Source organism: Rattus norvegicus, chromosome 1 (genome assembly GCF_036323735.1).
Source record: "Rattus norvegicus strain BN/NHsdMcwi chromosome 1, GRCr8, whole genome shotgun sequence".
Taxonomy (NCBI): Eukaryota; Metazoa; Chordata; class Mammalia; order Rodentia; family Muridae; genus Rattus; species Rattus norvegicus.
In genome coordinates, this window is record NC_086019.1 from 171338602 (window position 1) to 171364649 (window position 26048).

Consider the following 26048-nt stretch of genomic DNA (forward strand, 5'->3'; position numbering starts at 1 on the left):
AAAAATTATGCTGTGCTTAAAGAACATGAGAACTGTGGATTTTATCATTTTCAACCTTAAATTACTATACTAAGAAAAGAACTAGGAATTTACTTATGCTGATTTTATTTATTCATCTGACCTGGTCATTGGTGAAAAAAAAACATTCTTGGAATCCTTAAGTGATGGAGAATACAAACAGTAATGACCACACTGAAAACAGGGGGAATTTCCTTTAGAATTCCGTTTTATCTCTGCAGAATTTTAAAAAATCATGTCGATTCGAAAACAAATTATTCAGTTACTGTGTGTTTTCCAATAAAAGGTTAGTAAACAATGTTGAGAGGCCAGGGCATCATCTAATGCAAAATATCATTTGAAAACTGTAGCATATCAAATCAAGTGACTGAGACATTTATACTTCCTGTTTTCTTTTGTGAAGACCAAGAAAAGGAAAAAGAGTGTTACAGAATGCTTTGTGAGGAGACTCCAAGAAGATATTTGGGTCCAGTCTGTGGGTTTCATGCAGATTTCCATTTTAGACTCGTTGGCCCCTGGCTTGATTTAATTTGGTCCACATTTATACACGCATACATACATTCATTTGCTTATCCATTTGTGCATATGTATACATGTAGTGGTGTGTGTGTGTGTGTGTGTGTGTGTGTAAACACATTTGATGGTACATGTGTGGGAGTCAGGTTTTCTTTTTTTCTTGGAACTTGCGGACATTTGAGATTGAACGCACATCATCGGACTTAGCTGGAAGTACCTTTATTAGTCGAGTTATTTCAACTCCATTATCTCCCCTTTTACAGGTTTCTTTATTCATTTGTTTTAAACTACCTGGAAAGTCTTGGTTAAGTAACTGACAGCATCAGTGCAGAAGCTCCTCACAATCATCTTAGAGCCTTGACCTTAAGCACATATTCATCTTTGGGTAAAAATTGCTGCCACCTAGAAGATGGGCAATCACACCACAGTGACCACATTCCTTCTGTGGGGTTTTTCCAGTTTCCCAGAGCTACAAAATCTACTCTTTGTTGTGATTTTCCTTTCCCATATGACCATCCTCATAGCAAATGCATCCATTATGGTGGCCATCAAACTCAATCACAACCTTCACACTCCCATGTACTTTTTCCTCTTTGCTTTGTCCTTTTCAGAAACATGCACCACTATGGTGATCTTGCCCCGAATATTAGTGGACTTGCTTTCAGAGAGCAAGGTCATCTCTCTCCCTGAGTGTGCCACACAGATGTTTTTCTTCTTTGGGCTGGCTGGTAACAACTGTTTCATCATGGCTGCCATGTCCTATGACCGTTACACTGCCATTCACAGCCCTCTGCATTATCATATCTTTATGACCCAAAAGGTCTGCTTTCAGCTTATAATGGCTTCCTGTGTCATTGGGTTCCTTTGTTCTCTCAGCATCACCTTCACCATATTCAACTTGTCTTTCTGTGACTCCAACACTATCCAGCACTTTTTCTGTGATATTTCACCCTTGGTTTACCTTGCATGTGACTACACTGCTCATCATGCAATGATTATTTTTATGCTTTCTGCATTTGTTCTGGTGGGCAGCTTTGTTTTAATCATGATTTCCTACATCTTCATAGTATTCCTTGTTGTGAAAATGCCTTCTGCACAGGGGAGGCATAAGGCATTCTCAACCTGTTCCTCTCACCTCACAGTTGTGACTATGCACTATGGATTTGCCTGCTTTGTCTACTTGATACCCAAGAACAGTGGGTCCTTCCATGAAGACATGCTGATGGCTGTCACATATACAGTACTGACACCTCTGCTCAACCCCATTGTTTACAGCCTAAGAAATAAAGAAATGCAGACAGCCCTGAGGAAGGTACTATACAGTGTCAATAAAATTTTACCTTGTTTGGCAATTACAAATCCTGAACATTTAAGAACAACTATTAAACACTGACAACAATAGTGGGAAATTGGGTATTTCCATCAAAAAACATTATTTAATGTACAAAGCAATTAAAGTATTATCTAACTGCCTGACTTGTCCTGGTTTTACCATTTTCTACAGCAAATAGATCATGGTTTTAAAACATTTATGAATACATGCATACCTTTAACAAGCATTTCAGGATGCTTTGGAACACTATTTTCATGATTATGGTTGCTTTGGTGGAAAAGAAAATAATTGCATTAGTAAGACAAAATGAAAGGAAACAATAGTGAAGAAAAAGAAGGCTAGGGATTAGATAGAAAAACAAAAGAGGAAGAGATGGGGAGGGAGGAGTACAATGAGTAGAAATTAGCAGTGTGATTGGCTGATGAAGGAGAACATATAAACTCTAAGCTAGAACAGAGAATGACATATGATCATTATAATATAAAACTTAATGTCGACTTAAAAGAATGATTTATTCCTATTAAAAATCAGAGCTTAAATATAATGGATATATCCCTGTAAAAAATAAACTGATACAATCTCCAGATCAACAGATACCCACTCATTTCACCATTCCTTCACATCCACCCTCTCCCTCGCAGCCTCCTCCACAAAATAAAGTAATATAAAATAAAATGAGATAGATTAAGATAGATTTAAGTCTTGTGTAAAGTGTAGTGTTACAGTATGTCACACACTATGCCATTTTGTTTACACATCTTTATTTGTAAATGTTCATTGCAATGGATCATTGGTCTGTTTTGAAACCTCTGGTCATAGAAATCCTATGGATCTGCAGAACTAGCCCTTTCATGTGTTTCAGTAAATCACAGATGGGATAGATGTTGGGTGGACCAAATCAAAGCACTGGATCTTGAACTGGGAGGTAGCTGAGTTGATCAGCCAGCAACCTCACCTGCACCCATACCACCAGGGCGAGCTATCCCAGCACATTACCTGCTATGATAGCTCACTCAATGCTTCAGCCTGTGAGGATCAGGAACAGCTCTTGTGCTCTCATGTCCTTGGGGCTGGCTCACCTACATGCCTGTCACCAGTATCATCTCTACTGTGCTGCCCATTGAGGTACAGGGTCTGTTCTGAGTGCCCAGCTAATTATGAGCAGCATCAGTTCTCCTGCTTCCATGATCTTGGGCCAGCTCTCCTGCCTGCCACAGACAGCAAGGGATTGGGGGAAGGGCACCTCACCCAAGCCACCCTAGGCAGACTAGAAATGGGGCTCTAGCTCTCCTGTGCTCACACACTTGGGGCAGGCTTACCTACCGCCTTCCCACTAGGATCAGGTCTACTATGCTGCCAGGCTAGTGGCCAGGCCAGCTCTCCCAAGTGTGTTGGCCTGTGAGGGACAGGGCCAGTTCAGCATAGTACCTCAGGTGTCAGTCTAGACCAGGGACATCTACAGAGCCTTTGGTGATAACACATGCCTGGAACATTAAACAGCTGCCATAGGACCACAGAACCAGACATGGCTCCCAGCAGCAATGTACCAGATGTCCCCATGGTAGTGCGTGGCACTCAGATCAGCAAGTTCCCCATTGGCAGCAAGTCCCTCAGATATCCCCATTGCCTCTGGTGGCAGCCTAGACCATGGACATCTGCTTGGTCTTTAGTGGAAACTCTGGTCATAGACGTATTCCAAGACCTTAGCTGTAACGGGACAATGGACCCGGATGTGGGCCTTGGTGGCAGCCCAACCCAGAACCTCACCATGACTACAAATATCTATCTGTTCCTCATTGCCATGGAGTCTCCAGTTCCACTTTTCTCCATAGTGTGCTTTTGTTTCAGTTTGCTTTTGCTTCCATCTCTCTACCACATACTCTATTATCCCATCTCTCTACATATTTGTCCCATGCAATTCTTGGGTGTCTTTCTTTCAGCCACCACAAGCCAGCACAGGATCAGGCACTTGCATGTTTTTCTTCTGGCATCCCAGGCTGATGTGGCTAGGACTATCAATAGACATTTTAAATATACTAATTATCATAGACACTTTGGTCAAATGCTGTTTTCCTATTTTCTCTGATATGGGTGCAGGGTCTTCTAGACAAGTAGTACATACTTGTAACTGCTGGGACATATCTTTCATCCTACAATAGTGTTTTACACATTTGTTCAGAATATCAATAATTTGTATTCATTTATTGATTAATATTATTCTATTGTGTAAATACACTATTATTGGTCAACCATTCTACACCAAACACTCCCATAGATATCTCCTCACTTGTTACTTGCTCCATTTCAAACCATGACCTCTTTCTCTTTAATTGGTGAGTGTGTGTGTGTGTGTGTGTGTGTGTGTGTGTGTGTTATCCATTTTGATAGTCATACGCAGTGCTAGAAAATAGAAGCCAAAGAACCAGCTTTTAGCTTCACTGATTTTTCTGTTAAACTCTATTTGTTATTATATTAATTTCCATTTTAATATTCATTTTATATTTATGTACTTACAAGCTTGAAATAGTCCAAATTCTCATTAGTAGATGAATGGTTGATCAATAATGGTGTATTCACACAATGGAATAACATTAAACAATAAAAGAATGCAAATTATTAGTATTTGGAACAAATGTGGTTGGGCAGGAGAGATGTCTTGACAGATACAAGTATGTATTGTTCTTCTATAAGACTTTCCACCCACATCAGGCAATTTACAACCACCTGTAACTCTAGCTCCAGAAATATGTAACTCCTCTGGCCTCTGTAAGCATCTGTACTCATGAGCACATACCCATACAGAGGCACAAATATACATACCAAGAAATAAAAACAATAAAAGCAAATTAATAATGCATTGTACTTTCTAAAAGAAATCTTATGATTATAATAGATACATATGACATGGGAAAAAATCTCAAATCTGCTATTAATCAAAACAATAAACTCCTCAGCATAGTGCAAGGCAAAACTGACCAGAAAGGACTGTATGTGAATTTCCCAGGCCGATGTTAACTCATGTAATGGGAGGCATTCTAGTTACACAACTTTATGTATTTCCTAGCATAGTAAATAAACATGGAAAGCATTTCATGTAAATTTATTTTAAAATACAAAAAATAAAGCAGATAAAATAATGATTGTTGCTATTGATTTGTGAGCAGAAATAATTATAGGGAAATATACTGATACCCAAAATTTCCTTTAATACACATTTAAAAGATTATATATAACAGACATATAAATTCATATGTAACAATGATGAAACAAATGTAAATTTATTATAGGTACATAATGTCCTTTACAAAAGGGTTGGCAACAGTAATTTTAGCCATTCATGCTTGACAGACATTGTCACTGACATGGCAAGACCTTAAATACAGTCACTTCTACAGACAGCAGAATTTCAGTACATTATTTTCCATTTTATAGAAAATAAATTATTTTCTCAAACAATATGTCCTGGTTTCATTTTTCTTTTCCTCTACCCTTCCAAGTTCCTCCCTACCTTCTCTACCATCTGAACATACCCCCTTTCTGTTTCTCATTTCAAAAGAATAGGATTCTAAGAGAAAACAACAAAACACAAAAATTAAAATATAAGACAAAGACCATCACATCAAAATTGAACAAGGCATACTAACAGAAGGAAAAGAGCCCAAGAGAAGGCACAAGAATCAGAGACCCACTCCTTTACACACTCAGGAGTACCATAAAAGCACTAAACCCACATCATAATGTATGCACACAGGTCTCTGTGCTGACTGGTGCAGACCCTGTGTATGTTGTTTCAGTCTTTGTGACTTCATATGAGCTTTCTTTGGTTGATTTAGAGGGCCTTATTCTTTTGGTGTCTTCTATGCCTTCTGACTCTCACATGCTTTCTGTCTCCTCTTTTGCAGGGTTCCCTGAGCCTTGTGGGGAGTGATTTGATAGAGAACTTCCATTTAGAGTTGAGTGTTCTAAGGTTTGACACTCTCTGAATGATATCTAGAAGTAGATCTCTGTATATGTTCCCATCTGCTGCAGGAAGAAGCTTCTCTAAAGGTAGCTGAAGAAGGCATTGATCTATGAGTATATCAGAATATTATTAGGAGTCATTTTATTATTATGACCCCTTTGGCTAACAACTAAATTGAATATAACCCAGTCCTGGTACTTGAAGCTTCATTTGAGGGCAAGAGATGGCCATTTGAGATTCTGTCTCCCTCGTTTGTTAGAGACTTCATCAGGATCACCTTCATATATTTTAGGAAGGTTTCACTGTACTAGATACACATACCATCTTCCAGAAAGAAGCATGTGTCCTCCATAGTTCCTTCCTCAATATCCAATCTCTCTGGCTCTACAGATTGTAGGTTGTTCATAATCCACTTATGCTAATATCCCCATTGAAATAACCTACTATTAATTGGTTGATGCCAACCTGTGTCCATAATTTCAGATGTATGCTTTTTATTAAATAGTGTGCATCAGAAATGGACAATTTCCAAGACAGATACAAGGTGTCGAGGTTAAATCAGGAACAGATAAACCAGTTAAACAACCCCATAACTCCTAAGGAAATAGAAGCAGTCATTAAAGGTCTCCCAACCAAAAAGAGCCCAGGTCCAGACGGGTTTAGTGCAGAATTCTATCAGACCTTCATAGAAGACCTCATACCAATATTATCCAAACTATTCCACAAAATTGAAACAGATGGAGCACTACCGAATTCCTTCTATGAAGCCGCAATTATTCTTATACCTAAACCACACAAAGACCCAACAAAGAAAGAGAACTTCAGACCAATTTCCCTTATGAATATCGACACAAAAATACTCAATAAAATTCTGGCAACCCGAATCAAAGAGCACATTCAAACAATCATCCACCATGATCAAGTAGGCTTCATCCCAGGCATGCAGGAATGGTTTAATATACGGAAAACCATCAACGTGATCCATTATATAAACAAACTGAAAGAACAAAACCACATGATCATTTCATTAGATGCTGAGAAAGCATTTGTTAAAATTCAACACCCCTTCATGATAAAAGTCCTGGAAAGAATAGGAATTCAAGGCCCATACCTAAACGTAGTAAAAGCCATATGCAGCAAACCAGTCGCTAACATTAAACCAAACGGAGAGAAACTTGAAGCAATCCCACTAAAATCAGGGACTAGACAAGGCTGCCCACTTTCTCCCTACTTATTCCATATAGTTCTTGAAGTTCTAGCCAGAGCAATCAGACAACAAAAGGAGATCAAGGTAATACAGATTGGAAAAGAAGAAGTCAAAATATCACTATTTGCAGATGATATGATAGTATATTTAAGTGATCCCAAAAGCTCCACCAGAGAACTACTAAAGCTGATAAACAACTTCAGCAAAGTGGCTGGGCATAAAATTAACTCAAATAAATCAGTAGCCTTCCTCTACACAAAAGAGAAACAAGCCGAGAAAGAAATTAGGGAAATGACACCCTTCATAATAGTCCCAAATAATATAAAGTACCTTGGTGTGACTTTAACCAAGCAGGTAAAAGATCTGTACAATAAGAAATTCAAGCCTCTGAAGAAAGAAATTGAAGAATGCCTCAGAAGATGGAAAGATCTCCCAAGCTCATGGATTGGCAGGATTAATATAGTAAAAATGGCCATTTTACCAAAAGCGATCTACTGATTCAATGCAATCCCCATCAAAATGCCAATCCAATTCTTCAAAGGGTTAGACAGAAGAATTTGCAAATTCATCTGGAATAACAAAAAACCGAGGATAGCTAAAACTATCCTCAACAATAAATGGACTTCAGGGGGAATCACTATGACTGAACTCAAGCAGTATCACAGAGCAATACTGATAAAAACTGCATGGTATTGGTACAGAGACAGACAGATAGACCAATGGAATAGAATTGAAGACCCAGAAATGAACCCAGAAACCTATGGTCACTTGATTTTTGACAAAGGAGCCAAAACCATCCAATGGAAAAAAGATAGCATTTTTATCAAATGATGCTAGTTCAACTGGAGGTCAACATGTAGAAGAATGCATATTGATCCATTCTTATCACCCTGTACAAAGCTGAAGTCCAAGTGGATCAATGACCTCCACATCAAACCAGATACACTCAAACTAATAGAAGAAAAACTAGGGAAGCATCTCGAACACATGGGCACTGGAGAAAATTTCCTAAACAAAACACCAATGGCTTATGCTCTAAGATCCAGAATCAACAAATTGGATCTCATAAAACTGCAAAGCTTCTGTAAGGCAAAAGACACTGTGGTTAAGACAAAACAGCGACAAACAGATTGGGAAGTTCTTTACCAATCCTACAACAGATAGAGGACTTATATCCAAAATATACAAAGAACTCAAGACATTAGACCACAGGGAGACAAATAACCCTATTAAAAATGGGGTTCAGAGCTAAACAAAGAATTCACAGCTGAGGAATGCCGAATGGCTGAGAAACACCTAAAGAAATGTTCAACATCTTTAGTCACAAGGGAAATATAAATCAAAACCTCCCTGAGATTTCACCTCACACAAGTTAGAATGGCTAAGATCAAAAACTCAGGTGACAGCAAATGCTGGCAAGAATGTGGAGAAAGAGGAACACTACCACATTGTTGGTGGGATTGCAGACTGGTACAACCATTCTGGAAATCAGTCTGGAGATTCCTCAGAAAATTGGACATTGAACTACCTGAGGACCCAGCTATAGCTCTCTTGGGCATATACCCACAAGATGCCCCAACATATAACAAAGACACATGCTCTACTATGTTCATCGCAGCCTTATTTATAATAGCCAGAAGCTGGAAAGAACCCAGATGCCCTTCAACAAGAGGAATGGATACAGAAAATGTGGTACATCTACACAATGGAATATTACTCAGCTATCAAAAACAATGACTTTATGAAATTCATAGGCAAATGGAGGGAACTTGAAAATATCATCCTGAGTGAGGTAACCCAAAAACAGAAAAACACACATGGTATGCACTCATTGATAAGTGGCTATTAGCCCAAATGCTTGAATTGCCCTAGATGGACAGAACACATGAAACTCCAGACGGATGACCAAAATGTGAATGCTTCACTCCTTCTCTAAAAGGGGAACAAGAATACCCTTGGGAGGGAATAGGGAGGCAAAGATTAAAACAGATGCAGAAGGAACACCCATTCAGAACCTGCCCCACATGTGGCCCATACATATACAGCCATCCAATTAGACAAGATGGATGAAGCAAAGAAGTGCAGGCCGACAGGTACCGGATGTAGATGTCTCCTGAGAGACACAGCCAGGATATAGCAAATTCATAGGCGAATGCCAGCAGCAAAGCACTGAAGTGAGAACAGGACCCCAGTTGAAGGAATCAGAGAGAGGACTGGAAGAGCTTGAAGGGGCCTGAGACCCCATATGAACAACAATGCCAACCAACCAGAGCTTCCAGGGACTAAGCCACTACTCAAAGTCTATACATGGACTGACTCTGGACTCTAACCTCATAGGTAGCAATGAGTAGCCTAGTAAGAGTACCAGTGGAAGGGGAAGCCCTGTGTCCTGCTAAGACTGAACCCCCAGTGAACGTGATTGTTGGGAGGATGGTGTTAGTGGGGGGAGGATAGGGAGGGGAATACCCATATAGAAGGGGAGGGGGAGGGGTTAGCGGGATGTTAGCCTGAAAACCGGGAAAGGGAATAACATTCAAAATGTAAATAAGAAATACTCAAGTTAATAACGAAAAAAAAAACAGAAAAAAAAGGAAAAAAATAGTGTGCATCAATGGTTGGGGCATATATATTTAGGATTGTAATGACTTCTTTGGTTAACTGTTCCCTTGATTAGAGTAAGGTGTTACTCTTTATTTTTTCAGATTAGTTTTAGTTTGAAGTCTATGTTTTGAGATTATAATAGCAATACTTCCTAGTCCTTTGTGCTTATTGTTTCTATTTGCTTGTATTACTTTCCATCCCTTTACTTTGAGGTATTGCCTACATTTAAATTTTATTTCCTACGTCTATCTCTTCATTTGATTGCAGTTTTCAAATCCTAGATTGTTTTAGTCATTTTTTTTTCCTGCATTTTTTTCAAGATAGGCTCTGTGTAGTCCTGGCTGTCCTGAAACTTTCTCTGTAGTCCAGAAAAGCCTGTAACTCAGAGATCCACCTGTCTGTGCCACACAAGTCTTGAGATAAAAGTATGTTTCAGCACACTGAGCTAGAGAAAACTTTTATGTGCACTTAAAGTTTAATTATTTTATTTTGTATAATTTTAAATAAAACATTAAGAATATTGAATCTTTGGTATTATTTAATGACAGAAGTGATTAGAGAAAAGGTTTTGGATGGTCATAATTCCTTGAAAACAAAATGCCTTTTACTACTCAATGGGCTAAGCCTAATAGTAGTTTTCCAAAGATGCCCTGGAAAAAATATTCATCAACTAGCAATATGATAAATTACTCAGGTAAACTAAATTCACTAGTCAGTTGATAAATAAATTGTCAAGGTGGACTTGATACAACAATAAAAGTTCTTAACAATAGAAGATTAGATGAAAAAATTTAAAGTTGTAACTTAAAAAGAAAAATATACATAAAACTTTACTGGTGGAGAATACAGAGAAAGAAAGCTAGCAACCAAGAAGAGAGTGACTTCTGATTGTCTCTTAATCCTCAAGGACAGCTTTATGCTATTTCCTCCTTAGCTGCATCTCAGTAAGAATTATACCGGAGTTTAGATATTCAGAGTTATAAGATAATGATCTTTACTGCTTTAAGGTAATAACCTGTAGTAGCTTCTTATGGCACCAACAGAAAACTAGCAGAGTGTGATATTTAGTGTAACAGTGCCCCCCACCTCCTTTGGTGCTGGGAAACTGAGGTTATGCATACTATCTTATACCTTTTCTCAGGGTGTTTTTATAATTCTGCAAGATAACAATCCAAACTCATAGGTGTTATCTTTCAGCTGGTATCATGACCAAGTCTTTCTCATGATGAATCAAACTGCCACCAGATGACTAGAGTATAACTGGACTAGGGTATAACTGCCACTAGGGCTAGGATATAACTGAAATACTTTGTTAACAGTGGACATATCTAGACTGATTTCGGTGAGCTAAAGCCCAGAAAAGACTTTATCAGAAAATGCAAGTATTCAATCTAAATTACTCATTGAATCTACCAACATGCTGCCTTCTCAGATAAGACTATTGCTCCTTTTGTTTCTCTAGAGAATCTCCTAAACAACTACACATTAACACTTCTTAGTTTAAAATTTATTTTTGTATCTGTCTGTCATGACTGTCTGTTATGGTCACCACTTTGAAGATGAGTGCTAGGTCATTCACTTATTTAACTTCTATTCCTTGATACCATTTAGGCTTAATCATGCACATGAAATAGGGGAATGAGTATATGGATAGTTGTTAAACATGAACTTCCCAGAGCAGAATTCTTAGACACTGATAATCTACATGCTCAAAACCAAAGAGGCTGAAAGCAGTTGGACAGTGTCCAATGATTGTATAAGATATATTCTTCATGGCATATATAATTTAGAAACCTTAGTTACTTGAATTTATAGTTTAAGTGTGCCTTTGCTAAAATACTTAATCACACCAGGATCTTTGATGGCCTAATTTCACAGCATATTTATTCTCCATTCCTCTTGTCTTCTTTTTATGTCTTCACATTAGATTAGATTCTATGCTCTCACATAAAAATTATTCACTTAGCTATACCCGAATTAAAAGACCTGAATTTTTGGTCTTTTATATTTTCTTATTCTACTGGTGCAATCTTAAACCTCTATAGGTAAATACACAGCTATTTACATAGAGAAGGAACAATCACATTGACAGACTAATCCAATTCCAACTGAAAAATACAGGTAGAGCTTGGATGATGGAGGGAATACAAACAACCACATTCGTAGACTGAATACTCATCATACCTAGCCCATTCTTTGTGAATTTGAAAGATGCCAGCTGCAGCTGTTTTAGGAAGCTCCTTGGGGCACTGTTTTTTTTTTGGAACTTAGGTGTTCAAAATTCAAAGTAAGGACAATCTGAAGTGAATTCTGGAAAGGCTACATATATAAAGAATGGTCCTTCCCTAAATTTTTATGGTTTCACAAAAAATTTTAAAGATTCTATTGCTGGCTTCTTCATCCCTAGATCCTAATGGAAATAAATCTTTATAATATACATTTATACAGCACAGTCACTAAATACCTGGGACTACAGAACAATTCTCTAAGGACCAGTGTTATCTTTTCCTTTCCTATTATGTCATACGGGATTTGTTTGCAGACCATATTATGGTCTCTGGTACCAATTATACATGTAGTGCTTCATCTTAAATAAACCTCTAGGGAAAACTTTAGTCAGAGAGTTAGCTTAGGAAAGACCAACAATTTATTATTATTTAGAGTAGATAATAATTTGTATAGTTTGATATTAAAACATTACTGGAAAGTCAAAAGAAGTAGAATTTATGAGGCTCCCATCAAACTTTCAATTTCAAACTCTTACTGCCACAGATGCTGGTTTTTCCAGCACTCAGAAAATTGAAGACTGTGAGAACATTGCTCATCTGTAATGTAGGATGCTTTAAGATTGATCAAATATCTGCACTTTGGTCATCCGACTTCTTGAGCTTCATGTGGTCTGTGTACTGTATCTTGGGTAATTCAAGCTTTGGGGCTAATAGCCAACTATCAGCGAGTGCATACCATGTGTAACTTTTGTGATTGGGTTACCTCATTCAGGATGATATTTTCTAGTTCCATCCATTTGCCTATGAATTTCATGAAGTCATTGTTTTTAGTAGCCAGTAGTACTCCATTGTGTAGATGTACCACAATTTCTATATCCATTCCTTTGTTGAAGGGTATCTGTGTTGTTTCCAGCTTCTGGCTATTATAAATAAGGCTGCTATAAACATAATGGAGCATGTGTCCTTGTTATATGTTGGAGCATCTTTTGGGTATATGGCAAGGAGTGGTATTGCTGGGTCCTCAGGTAGTACTATGTCCAATTTTCTGAGGAATTTCCACACTGATTTCCAGAGTAGTTGTACCAGCTTGCAATCCCAGCAACAATGGAGGAGTGCTCCTATTTCTCCACATCCTCACCAGCATCTACTGTCACATGAGTTTTTGATCTTAGCCATTCTAACTGGTGTGAGGTAGAATCTCAGGGTTGTTTTAATTTGCATTTCCCTGATGACTAAAGAAGCTGAACATTTCTTTAGGTACTGCTCAGCCATTCAATATTCCTCAGCTGAGAATATTTTGCTTAACTCTGTGCTCCATTTCTAATAGGGTCATTTATTTCTCTGGAGTCTACCTTCTTGTATTCTTTATATATATTGGATATTAACCTTCTATGGGATATAGGATTGATAAAGATATTTTTCCAATCAATTCCCAGTGTAGGGGAATATCAGGGCAGAGAGGCAGGAAATGGTGGGTGGTTGGGTATGGGAACACCCTCATAGAAGAAGAGGGAGGTGGGATGGGATGGGTGCTTATGGACAGGAAACTTGGAAAGGGGATAATGTTTGAAATGTAAACAAAAATATCCAATAAAAATAAAAACCCTATCTGTTCTAGAAAAAATGTTGATCAAATATTTATATTTTCACTATAAAACAGCTACATAAAATGCTATACTTTTTGTTTAAAATCGTTTTCACAAAAGATAATTGGTAGGTAATTGACAAAAGGGCTTGATTATAACACAAATAATTTTAAATCTAAATGAAATAGAGAAAAATGGTTCAGAGAAAGAATTCCAAAGACTACTGTTTTTCCAATAATGTATGTATAAAAATGTGAGAGTATAAGGCTGGATATGGCTTGGAGGTTAAGAATACAAGTTGTTCTTGCAGAAGACCATGTTTTGATTTCCAGTTCCTTAATAGTGGATGTCCCAGTTCAGAGGATATGGCACACTCTTCTGACCTCCCTGGACCCAAGCAAGCACATGATATTCAGGTATACATGTAAACAAAATACTCATGCACACAAAAAAAGATAGATCTTAAAAAAGAAAACAAAAATTTTCAGCTCTAAAGTAAGTAAAGAAATAAATTGTTTAAAAATACTATATGCAACATATTATTTTCAATAGTGAAATGTCTTAAGAATACATCGAGTGCTTCACCTCCATAGGAGCAAGGCAACCCCAATTTTCCACAGTAGAGTATCCTTGTCAGTAGATTCATAAATATGTAGTTTCCAGATTCCATCTCTGTCAGGAAATAAAAATGAGATGCTATTAGAATGGAATCCAGTATTGTTCCTTGCATATTGTTTTCATTATATAAATGACAAAACATGTGCAGGTACATGCTGTTGCATGATACCTCATGAAAGAACTTATAAATTTCAGCTTATAAATTTCAATGATTCATGGTCATTCATGATTTGAAAAATTTATTTCTTTGATATATTTAAATCATATGTACCTCATGTTGGTAGTTTACATTTCAGTGAGTAATAAATTCCCATTGAAATGGGGAAAATGTATTTTCTTTCTAAAGATCAGTGACAAGGCACGTGCACATAGGTCTTGGCTTTATGACTAACAACCTGTGGAGTTTTAGACAATTGGCATATAAAACACAAAACCCACCATTACTTCATCATAAGGTACTTCAGCATGTACCTCGTCATAGAATTCTTATTTTGAATAAGATGAATATATATGACAATTCTCTGTATTGAGCATAGGTGAATGTGGGACAAATTATCAATGCCTTAACATAACCAATATTTAAGTTGTAACGAAAAATGAGAAATAATCATTATGTATCAGCAGGAAAAAAATTGTTACCTGTTCAGACCTGTACCTCAACAAGAGTGACAAATGGCAAGAAATTGCCAATGTAAAATAAAGCAAGGTTATGTATATGAGAAACAGTGCCTTTTGGGATATAACCCCTCGAGTACTTGTCTTGTTTGTTAAAATTCCACTGATAATCCATCTGGACTGTGAAAATTATAGATGCTTGTGTTTGTATAAACATGAATTATCTGCTAGTTAATTTTCATGTGCATCAACTTTTTTGGTGTAAACCTTTCCCAAAACCTATTCTAATTCCCTTGGAATTTGGAAAAGTGAACAAGGATGCACCATGTAGAATCAGTTTCAACTCGAAGTTTAAAACTTCCAGGAAATGATTGTTTATTTTTTATGCCTCTCTGGATGTTACCATCTTTGTTTTTTAGTTAAATTTTCAGTTTTAAGTAGTTGGTGTCCTAAAATTGAACTTGACAGATTAATGAGAAAATAAAACCACAGGTTCATTCCTGCTGAATATAAATATAAAACTTTTCCACAAAGTACCTAGCAAAGTGAGTTCAACAACAGAAGAACAGATACTCTAAGTTTATGTATTACATGTAAGAATGCTGTATCATATGCCAATCAATGTAATACAAAATGAATAATAAAAATCATTCAATTATTAATACAAAAGAAGATAAGGACACAAACACTTTTATAATTTTGTTTCTCAAACAACAAAGTTTAGAATCAATAACTTATTTCACAATAATAAAATTTGCATATGATCACCTCATAACAAGTATTATACTTAATGGTCAAAAATTGATACCTTCCCCTAGTAAGACAGGGAAAAATGGGTCTACTTCTGATATTTGAATTCATAATAGTGCTGAAAGTTGTAACTTGAATAATTGAACAAAATATAGTAAAAGAAAAAAGGAAGAAAGGGAAGAGAAGATTTTCTTTGAATATCTATGGCATATTTTGCTATAAACCACAAAAATTTGCTCAAAAACTAAAATACAACAAAGTTGTATGTTAAATTGGTTGCTTTTCTGTAGATAATACTACACTACAACTACTTGATAATAAAATTCAGAAAAGAAACTCATTGCTCAGAACTTAAAGATGCCATACACAGGAAAAAATTAACACAGAAAGATATTGCACTGACAACTTCAAGAAGGTGATGAATAAAACTGACACGGATGTGAATTAATGATTTAACATCTTTGGCTTATGCACTAAATGTTACCAATATCCAATGCAATTATAGTCACCCAAACACTACCAAAACCTTGAGGACATTCTTTATAGAAACAGAAATATAAACTCAAAAATTCATATTCACTCACAAAACACTCAAAATAGTTAAAATTAACTTGAGAACTTGAGATGAAGTCCCACAATGGTTGGGTTTTAAGTATATTTATTTTTGGTTGTAAACCTAGCTTTTAATGGGTGAGCCATCTCTCCAGCCTTCCAAAGTATGTGTCAAAGCTACAGGACTAAAACGATATGGTGCTGGCTTAAAGAAGATACAGACACCTAGGAAAGAATGAAGAAAGATCTCTGCAAGCCCCATGAGTCCTTGTCTGTTGATTTATGTTGTATCCCTGATTCCACTGGTTCCTCAATCCTTCTATTTCATCCTCCATAAGACTCCTGAGCTCTGCATATATGTTTGTCTGTAGGACTCTGTGTCTGTTCTTATCAGTTGCTGGATGAAGTCTCTCTCTGCTTTCTTTGATGACCATTATGCTTGGATCTAGTCCCAGAACACTGTGTAGGCAAGACAAACTGTAGGTCAAAGGTTTTGTGAATGGGTTAGTGTCCTAATCCCTCCACTTGAGGCCTTGCATGATTTCAGAAGACAGTCAGTTCAGGCCCTGTGTCCTCCATTACTAGGAGTCTTTGCCAATGTTACTCATAAATTCCATAGAGTTTGTACTAGGTTTCCACCTCAATACTGAAATGCACCCAATATTAGGTTTTTCTCCCAGTATTTTATCTCTTCCCTCATCTGATCCCTCCTGTTCCCATCCCCATCTGCCCCAGACCACCTGCAAAAGGGATCTGGAAGCCTACAGATATCTGATATAAGTCCTCTGCATATATGTTATGGCTGATTAGCTTGGTGTTCTTATGAAAAACCTGGTGGTGGGAGCAGGGGCTGTTGCTGATTCCTTTGCCTACTTCTTGGAACCTTTTTGCCTTACTGGGTCACCTTGTCCTGCCTTGATGTGATGGTATGTTCCTGGTCTTATTCTGACTTTGTATGCAGTGTTTGGTTGATGTGTCTGGGCGGCTCCTATTTTTTGAAGGACAGTTAAAGGACAGTGGATTTGGGGAGGGGAGAGGGGAAGAGGAACGTGAGGGGTAGGGGAGAATCTAGGGGAAGTGGAAGGAGGGGAAAATTTAGCCAGCATGTATATATGAGAGAATAATAATGCTGAAAAAAATAAGGTAATAATATCACCTATATTCTGAGTAATCTTTGAAGATTGTGTCATTACCACACAGTAGATAATAGAATTTCTCATTAACATATGACTGAGAAAACTAAATAGTTAAATGTAAAAGAATGAAATACAACCTCAGCCTTATACATATAAAAATCAACTGAACTGGATTGATGTCAGATCTGAAAGTATAAATATCCTATAATCATACATGGGCAGCCAACCTCTGACAGTTGTCTGAGTAGTTATTTCTTGCACACGAAACTTAAAGATACAAATAACAAAACTAAAACCAAATTAGATCCCATCAAGGCGAAATCCTCCCTAGTGCAAAGAGAAGACTCAAGAGAAGGAAGTGAAAGCCATGGAACTTGAAAACATTTGCACATCACATATCCAAAAAGAGTTACTTTGCAAAAAACAAGCAAAGAATCCTTTGAACTGAAAAAGTCATGGTTTATAAATGGATTGGAGCTGGAGAGATGTCTCAGCAGTTCACCCATATGGCAGTTCACAGCTGTCAGTTAACTCTAGTCACAGGGGAACTGATATCCTTTTCTGGTTCCCACACATACACCAGACCCATATACATAGCATAAGTAAATTAATTAATTAAAAAATAAAAATGGGCCAAGAAATTGAACAGATGTGCAAATGAACAATGGATATATCGAAAAATGTTTAGTGTCACTAATCATATTTAAAATGTCAATTAAAATTAAAATTATTTTCCATACTTCACAGGATGACTATTGCAAAAAGAGTGAGTTTTGTTCCAATTATGTAGAGTACATAATAATCTGTGTTGTAGATAAGGGTGTACAACAGTGCATCCTCTACAGAAAAGAACATGATGAAGTTCTCTTTTAAAAATTAAGAATGAAACTACCAGGCAAGACATCAAATCTGTCTTATCAGCATTTATTAAGAAGAATTAAAACATCTATTTTCTAAGCACTATTCATACTTTCTATCGGGTACAATACTAATCACAGCAACCAGCATTTAAAAACATCCAATGCCCATCAACAGATAAATGGATGAAGAAAATGTGGTATGTTTACACAACAAAATATCACTAAATCTAATAGCAGAAGGAAAGTGCAGTATGCCATTACATGATGCATAGTCTGTGGGAACAGCATGTTAAGTGAATAAATCTATCACAGATGAGCAAGTGCTGCATGACTCCAAGTATTATGATTTCTTGAAAACAGACAAGTGTAAGGGCTGAGAAGCACCTAAAGAAATGCTCGAAATTCTTAGACATCAGGGAAATGCAAATCAAAACAACCCCGAGATTCCATCTCACAACAGTCAGAATGGCTAAGATAAATAACTCAGTTGACAAGAGATGTTGGGGAGGATGTGGAGAAAGAGGAATACTCCTCCATTGTTGGTGGGACTGCAAAATGGTATGACCACTCTGGAAATCAGTCTGGAGGTTCCTCAGAAAATTAGACATTACACTTCCTAAGGATCCAGCTATACCTCTTTTGGGCAAATACCCAAAAGATGCCCCAACATATAACAAGGACACATACTCCACTATGTTCATAGCAGCCTTATTTATAATAGCCAGAAGCTGGAAAGAACCCAGATGCCCTTCAACAGAAGAATGCATTAAAAAATGTGGTACATTTACACAATGGAGTATTACTTAGCTATCAAAATCAGTGACTTCATGAAATTCATAGGCAAATGGATTGAATTAGAAAATACCATCCTGAATGAGGTAACCAAATCACAGAAACACACACATGGTATGCACTCATTGATAAGTGGATATTAGCCTGAAATCTTGAATTACTTAAGATACAATCCACAGACCACATGAAGCTCAAGAAGAAGGATGACCAAAATCCAGATGCCTCACTTCTTCTTAAAAGTGGGAACAAAAATATTCATAGGAGGGGATATAGAGGCAAAGTTCAGAAGAGAGACTGAAGGAATAGCCATTCAGAGCCTGTCCCACATGTGCCATATATAAATATATATACTAAAACTAGATAAGATTGATGAAGCTAAGAAGTACATGCAGACAGGAACCGGATATACATGTTTCCTGAGAGACACAGCCAGAGCATGTCAAATACAGAGGCAAATGCTAGCAGCAAACCACTGCTCCCATTGGAGGAATTAGAGAAAGGATTGAAAGAGCTGAAGGGGCTTGCAACTCCATAAGAACAACAATGCCAACCAACCAGAGCTCCCAGGGACTAAACTACTACCCAAAGACTATACATGTTCTGATCCATGGCTCCAACTTTATATGTAGCAGAGGATAGCCTTGTTGGGTACCAATAGAAGAAGCCCTTGGTCGTGCCAAGGTTGGACCCCCAGTTTAGGGGAATGTTTGGGGTGTGAAGGGAGTGGATGGGGAGAGGAAGACCCTTATAGAAGAAGGGGAGGGGGAAAGGATAGGCGGCTTATGTCGGGGAAACTGCGAAAGGGAATAACATTTGAAATGTAAATAAAATAATCCAATAAAATGAACAAACAAACACAAGACAAGTGCACAATCCCAGTAAGTGGAATTGTGGATTCTAAGCTAGAGGGTAGGGAAAGTATTTTATTACCCTTCCTAGTCCATTGGCATAAATTATCAGCTAGGAAGAATGAATACATTTTACAAATCTGCTACTGAATAACCTTACATCTGTAGTTAACTATGCTTTCTTATACACTAAATGTTTGTTAAAAGGGTAGATCACATGTGATGGTTTTAGCATGATAAAATAAGAACTCTAAACAGGTTTTTATTCATTCATTTGATATGGGTAATATGATTTGAATAGCAATCTTCTGAATTCTAAGAACTAGGCAGAGGAGATTACTCCCATGGGTAGTTATAGAATACTGCAAGCTTTTTTTCAGGGTTTTCTAAGACTGCATTTTTGTAGAAAGTGCTTTAGTCCAAGATATCAGAAAAGTCATTGATGACAAGTTATTTAAATCTGGGACCTAAGTTGACTACAGTCAATTTATATGGGAAAAATCATGGAGCAGGACTTAAAGAATGATTTATAGTTGAGTAAGAATAAAGTTGTGGATTATTATTCTATCATTAACTTACTACTATATGAACATTTTTAAAGCAATTTAACATGAAGTCAATAATATCTATTTACCTTTTCCTGTATTCTACACTTGAATCATTAAATATGCATAGATTAAGTCATGGATAATGGGCATAGAAATCAACTACTATGAGCAAAATGCTAATGAGAAGACAAAGATGAAATGAAACTCATTTTCCCAGATACAGTCTGGGATATTTTAACTTAATTTTTGGTTAGCTATTTATACTATTCATCAGCCACTGTTCTTTTTTACAACTTAAATGAGCAGTATGTTATATAATAGATAAAACTATGCAGCCTATTTTTTAGCTGGAATTGGGCCACTTGAGGTTCTACATCTCCAAGTGTGGGTCCTCAGGCTTAGTTTTGTAGAAGAGAGAAATGACCAATGGGATCCTTAAGCCCACCATGGAAAGATCTTGTGCAAGGGAAGTACAGCCCCAATTTAAGTTTATTGCAAGTATCAATCGTGGCTAGGGTAACCTGACAATCAGAATGCCTGTGTGCATGGCCAGGACATTACAATGTCAGTATAAGTTTGATTATTCTATTGGAAATCATAAATGTTAGTAGGCAATGAAGAAGGGGGAGTATCTGCCCACAAGTATAGTCAATATCTCGTCTTCTATAACAAATTAAAAGACATAAAAATAAATATGATTTCACTATTGAAAATGATATTTCAGATCTATTGGATACAGAGCTGTTAACTGAATTCTAGTAAATGCATCATCTCTATAAAGAAATATGAAACCTGGGCCACAGAATACAGCCATATTTTAGAAGTGCCAAATTAAGTTACAGCTAAATGATGTCATTTCCTTTTGAGAATCATTCAATTAAAAACAAATTAAACCCATGGGCAATTAAAAATATTTCATCTCTATATATAATCACAGGCACACTTGATTTTTCTGTCCCAAAACGTAAGTACATGTAAATTCTCTGTCCCACTAGAATGTTAGTAAGATTGCCCAAAACAATTGAAATAATTAACTTGTAATTTTAAGGGAAGTAAGTTATTTTGGGTTGTATCCCAGATGACCAAACACTCACTTAAAAGTGACTTTACTGTACAGTAACAATTCCTTGGAGCCCCTCTTGGGTGTTGTGGTAGATATGTCACTGACTTAGACACACGGCTTTTCAAGGATACAGGAATACTTAAATTTCCTAAGTGTTGCAGAAGTAACTATTAGTTTTAAGGAAAGTGTAGGAGATTGACACATCTTTGCTATCTCTTTAGAGTTTGAACAGTGGTCAGTGTCTTTATTCCCACAAACACAGGAATCTAGTGTGGTATGTATGTTCTGTTTTGTACAGGCAGGGAACAGGAGGTTAAAAGTCCTTGTCATTTGTCTGTTTCTGTTCAGTAGGGTACAAATATGTCCTCGGTTTGTGTGGCTCCTTACTTCATTGTATTTCTGTATATAGTTTAGTCCTTTTTACCCCAGGCATCCACATCCTACCTCGAAACAATCTTTTATACATTTATTTTCTTTAAGAAAGTTTGTCTCTGCTATGGTTCTTTCTCTAGAAGCAGTTAATTGAGAAATTGTGACTCATAGTACTAGAGAAACTTTGGCCTAATACAACTTGATAACTTTGAATTCAACCACCAGTGTGTGTGTGTGTGTGTGTGTGTGTGTGTGTGTGTGTTTGTATTTGTGACACCTATATATGTACTGTTTCTTACATCTCAGATAGAAATTTTAAAAGAAAAAGCAAATAATTGTGAGGAATCTATTGGACTTCAGAGTTTTGGAAATGGGTGAATAGGACTAACAGTCTCTCTATCCTTGTTTATGCTCTTGAAGGAAGGCCCATTATTCTTATGCTAATTGAAATCCTAATCACCCTTTCATTATAATTTGCCAATTTTGCAGCTTCCCATTCTATCCAGATTTCTCTAACTCCATTGCCCTATGCCAGATGCACATTCTTTTCTTTCCTGACCGCTGCATTTTAGACATAAAACTTGCCTAATGCAAGCTCCCAGATACTTCTGTTCATTTATTTGATGCTGATGTATAGCAATATATAGACTCTTATTACTTCTTACAATCCTGTAAGGGTAAAGGAGTGGAGGAGAGTCATGGGACATTTTGTAAAATGTCTAGTAAGTTTATATCAGAGTGATAATAAAAATTGTGATGAGACTGTCTATTTTGAACGTAGACAAGATCTAGCTCTTGGTACTGATTTTGTTTTTATAAATAAGACATTGGGTTATTCTATTCTAGCATGCCATTTTAAAAAAGATGTTCAACCTAGTTCCATTGTTATTAGCAAGACAATTACACAAAAGGAGGTTGCGTTTACTGAAGAGAGCACTAAGGCAGAGGCATATTTGTGATGGGAATAGGAGGAACAAGAGTCACATCTGGCATAAATATTTATTAGTCACAGTTGGTGCTGTTAAAATTAATGTCACTATGGATTACTCATGTATATTTTTCCTATACATACCTTGACAAAACTTGTTTTTTTTCACATGCAAGTAGGATCTTCATAGTTGGATCCTAAAGTAATGACTTTTCTATTATAATATCTTAATGGAATTTAAAAAAAATTACAAAACATTCTGTGACTAAGACAAAATTGACATTTTAAAATGAATTTATAAGACTATATTTAGAACAGGGTTATTTCAGAGAGTGACTCTTCTCTGGTTCTGGTTCCAGTAGGCACCATTGAGTGAATGAATGGAGACTGAAAATGACACCATGGTGACAGAATTCATTATTTTGGGACTAACCGATAGCGCTACACTACGCGCTATCTTATTTGTGTTCTTTCTACCAGTTTATATAGTGACTGTAGTGGGAAATATCAGTATAATCCTCCTAATTCGGAGCAGTCCTCAGCTTCACACCCCCATGTACCTGTTTCTCAGCCATCTAGCCTTTGTGGACATCGGCTACTCCACATCGGTCACACCTATCATGCTCATCAGTTTCTTAAGAGAAGAAACTACTATCCTACTTGCTGGCTGTGCAGCCCAGCTTGGCTCTGATGTAGCTTTTGGAACTACAGAGTGCTTCCTGCTGGCCACCATGGCTTATGATCGCTATGTGGCCATCTGCTCACCCCTGTTGTACTCCACTCAAATGTCCCCATCAATCTGCTGCTTCCTGCTGGGGGCATCATACTTGGGTGGATGCATGAATGCTTCATCGTTCACAGGCTGTTTTGTGAACCTAAACTTCTGTGGCCCAAACAAAATCAACCATTTTTTCTGTGACCTCTTCCCACTTGTGAAACTTTCTTGTGGTCATGCTTATATTGCTGAAATATCTCCATCCATCTCTTCTGCATCCGTCCTTGTGAGCACGCTCTCTACCATCATTGTGTCTTACATTTATATCCTGCACTCAATCCTAAGGATGCGCTCTGCTGAGGGAAGGAACAAGGCTTTTTCCACCTGTACATCCCACCTCACTGCAGTCACTTTGTTTTATGGGACAGTTCTGTTTGTGTATGTGATGCCCAAGTCCAGCTATTCAGCTGACCAAGTCAAAGTGGCCTCTGTGGTCTACACAGTGGTGATTCCCATGTTGAACCCTCTTATTTATAGTCTGAGGAACAAGGAGGTAAAGGAGGCTATGAAAAAATTAATGGCCAGAACACATTGGTTCCTTTGAAGTAAATCAGGAAAAAATATGGATAATAAAATCAGTAATTTGAGGAATATCAGTGCTTGATATTTTCATGTTATTTATCCTAAACTCTTTCATAGCAAGAAGCTACTATAAATACAGAAATTTGACCTCTTCCCACCTGTGAAATTCTCTTGTGGCCATCCTTATATTGCTGAAATATCTACATCCATTTCTCTTGCATTTTATTTGTGTTTCTTTCTACAGTTTATACAGTGATTGTAGTGGGAAATAACAGTATAATCCTCTTAATTAGAAGAAACCTGCAGCTTCACACTCCCACATATCTGTTCTTCAGCTATCTAGCTTTTGTGGACACTGTCTACTCCACATCAGTCACACTCATCATGGTCATCCATTTCTTAAGAGAAAAAAAACTACCTGATTAATATTCTCTGATTAATACTCTCACTGGTTATTTTCATTTAAAAGTTAAAAAGTGCCATTTACATTGATCTCTGCTTTGTTCAAGTGAAATGTGGGTTTTTAAAAGGTAAGACTAGTTCACAAGATAGTTTACAACTTTGACTGTTCCTTATTGGCCAATTTTGCAATGTTACTTAAATAGATATATTTCAAGGATCAAATGTCTTTCAATCTCCTATTTAAAATAACATTTGGGAATGAAATTTTTAATAGATCCATAAGAAATTTTATGCCTTTAAGTTTGGGATTTACTAACCTTTAAAGGTTTTTCCTTTACATGATAAATGACTTCAAGAAACAATGAAGATCATGTCCCGGAAAAATATGTTTATTTTTCTTTAATTTGGTCAAGAATGAAAAGAGTCATTTTACTATTACAAGATCCAAATCAGATAACAGAGGAAATTGAATGAATCTTAGTCTAGATCTGATAACTGAGGTCTGCATACACAGGTATTAGAGTGGATTTGGGTATAGACTTTATTCTGGAAGATAATAATAGGGTGGCAAAAATGTCTTTGAAGAATAGCAAGTAAAGAGGAAATTATGGCTTAACCAGAGAAAGTCCTTACCACTCACTTTTCTATCCTCTTGGTCACTGTTTACCTACCTCAGCCAATCAGTCCTGATCAGTCTGTGTGGCAATTTCTCTCTATAGCTCTTCTAACAGTGATTTCCGATTAATATTTTAGGGAATGCATTTTTATTCTAAACATTGTTGTAATGCAAAACCATTATGGAAAAGCCATTTCTCAAGCATAGTTCTCATTCTTGGATTGATCAGTAGGCAAATTAAGCAGATGTCCTTGTCAGCTGGAAGCTGCCTTGGGATTTCTCTGCTTATGGTTCTGAAATTTGCTAATTTACAAATTCTATGGACCCATGCTTTTACCAATACAATGATTGTAGGGCAGGTACATGCACAGACATACATGGCCCAGGATTTGACTTCAGTCTGGGGAAAATAATGTTTCAACGTAATGATGGAAGTTTGAAATCTGCTGCCTGAAGATTTTCATTATCCGTTCCTGGCCATCCTCATCTTTCCTTCCACTTGGCTCTTCAAGAAGGTACTAATAACTTTGTCCCCAAATGAAACCTTCTTAGATAACAGCCAACTTCATTGGTCTTTTCTTGAAGACTCTCAAATCCAGTGAACCTTATTGGATTGGCTATATCTCTTCTTAATATTCCCCTTTCATTTTTTTGATACATATCACCTCTTTGTAAAATGTCATCTTTTTTATTCATTGTTGTTACCAAGTATCTGACAGAAACAACTTAAGGGAGGCAAGAGATCTTTTGCTTCACAGTTCTATCATGGTGGGAATGCATGGCCCCTGGGGTATCTGGCTTGCGGTGTCATGATCATATGACTTATTACAATGTGGTGAGACAGGAATCAGAGAGCTTGGGGCACAAGTAGGATCTACTATCACTTTTAAGGCATGCCCCTATTAATAGGTAGGCCACAGACACAAGGATTCCACAGTCTTCCCCCAGATACAAGTCCACCAGCTAGAGAGTAAGTATTCAAACATATACGCTGCACACATGTGGGGAGATGGGTCATGAGATTTTATATACAAACTATAATAGGCCTGGATGGACCTCATAGACATGGATGGACCTTACTTTATGCCCTTCTAAATAGTCAGTCTTTCTCCTTCATTTTTCCTTCATTCAAAAGGTTGCTATGTGACATATTTATCTTATCTTTATCTGAATAGTTTTTGTTGTGAATTTTAAGTGCTCC

At 37.0% G+C, this 26048-nt stretch overlaps 3 protein-coding genes across 3 annotated transcripts in view; 2 read left to right on the top strand and 1 right to left on the bottom strand.

Moving 5' to 3' along the window:
* The window catches only part of Or5p6 (olfactory receptor family 5 subfamily P member 6), a 40984-nt gene extending 26774 nt beyond the window's left edge, over positions 1-14210 (bottom strand). The window contains exon 1 of the mRNA XM_063285734.1: positions 14103-14210. Within this exon, the coding sequence (XP_063141804.1) occupies positions 14103-14210 (108 nt within the window). The remainder of the gene's footprint in view (positions 1-14102) is intronic.
* Positions 944-1927, top strand: Or10ab4 (olfactory receptor family 10 subfamily AB member 4). Its single transcript, NM_001000215.1, has one exon. It carries the CDS (start codon positions 944-946, stop codon positions 1925-1927), a length of 984 nt encoding a protein of 327 aa, NP_001000215.1.
* An 8702-nt stretch (positions 14211-22912) lies between the features above and the next one.
* Or5p4 (olfactory receptor family 5 subfamily P member 4) lies at positions 22913-23851 on the top strand. Its single transcript, NM_001000216.1, has one exon. The coding sequence runs from the start codon at positions 22913-22915 to the stop codon at positions 23849-23851; it is 939 nt and encodes a 312-aa protein (NP_001000216.1).
* Positions 23852-26048: the final 2197 nt, after the last annotated feature.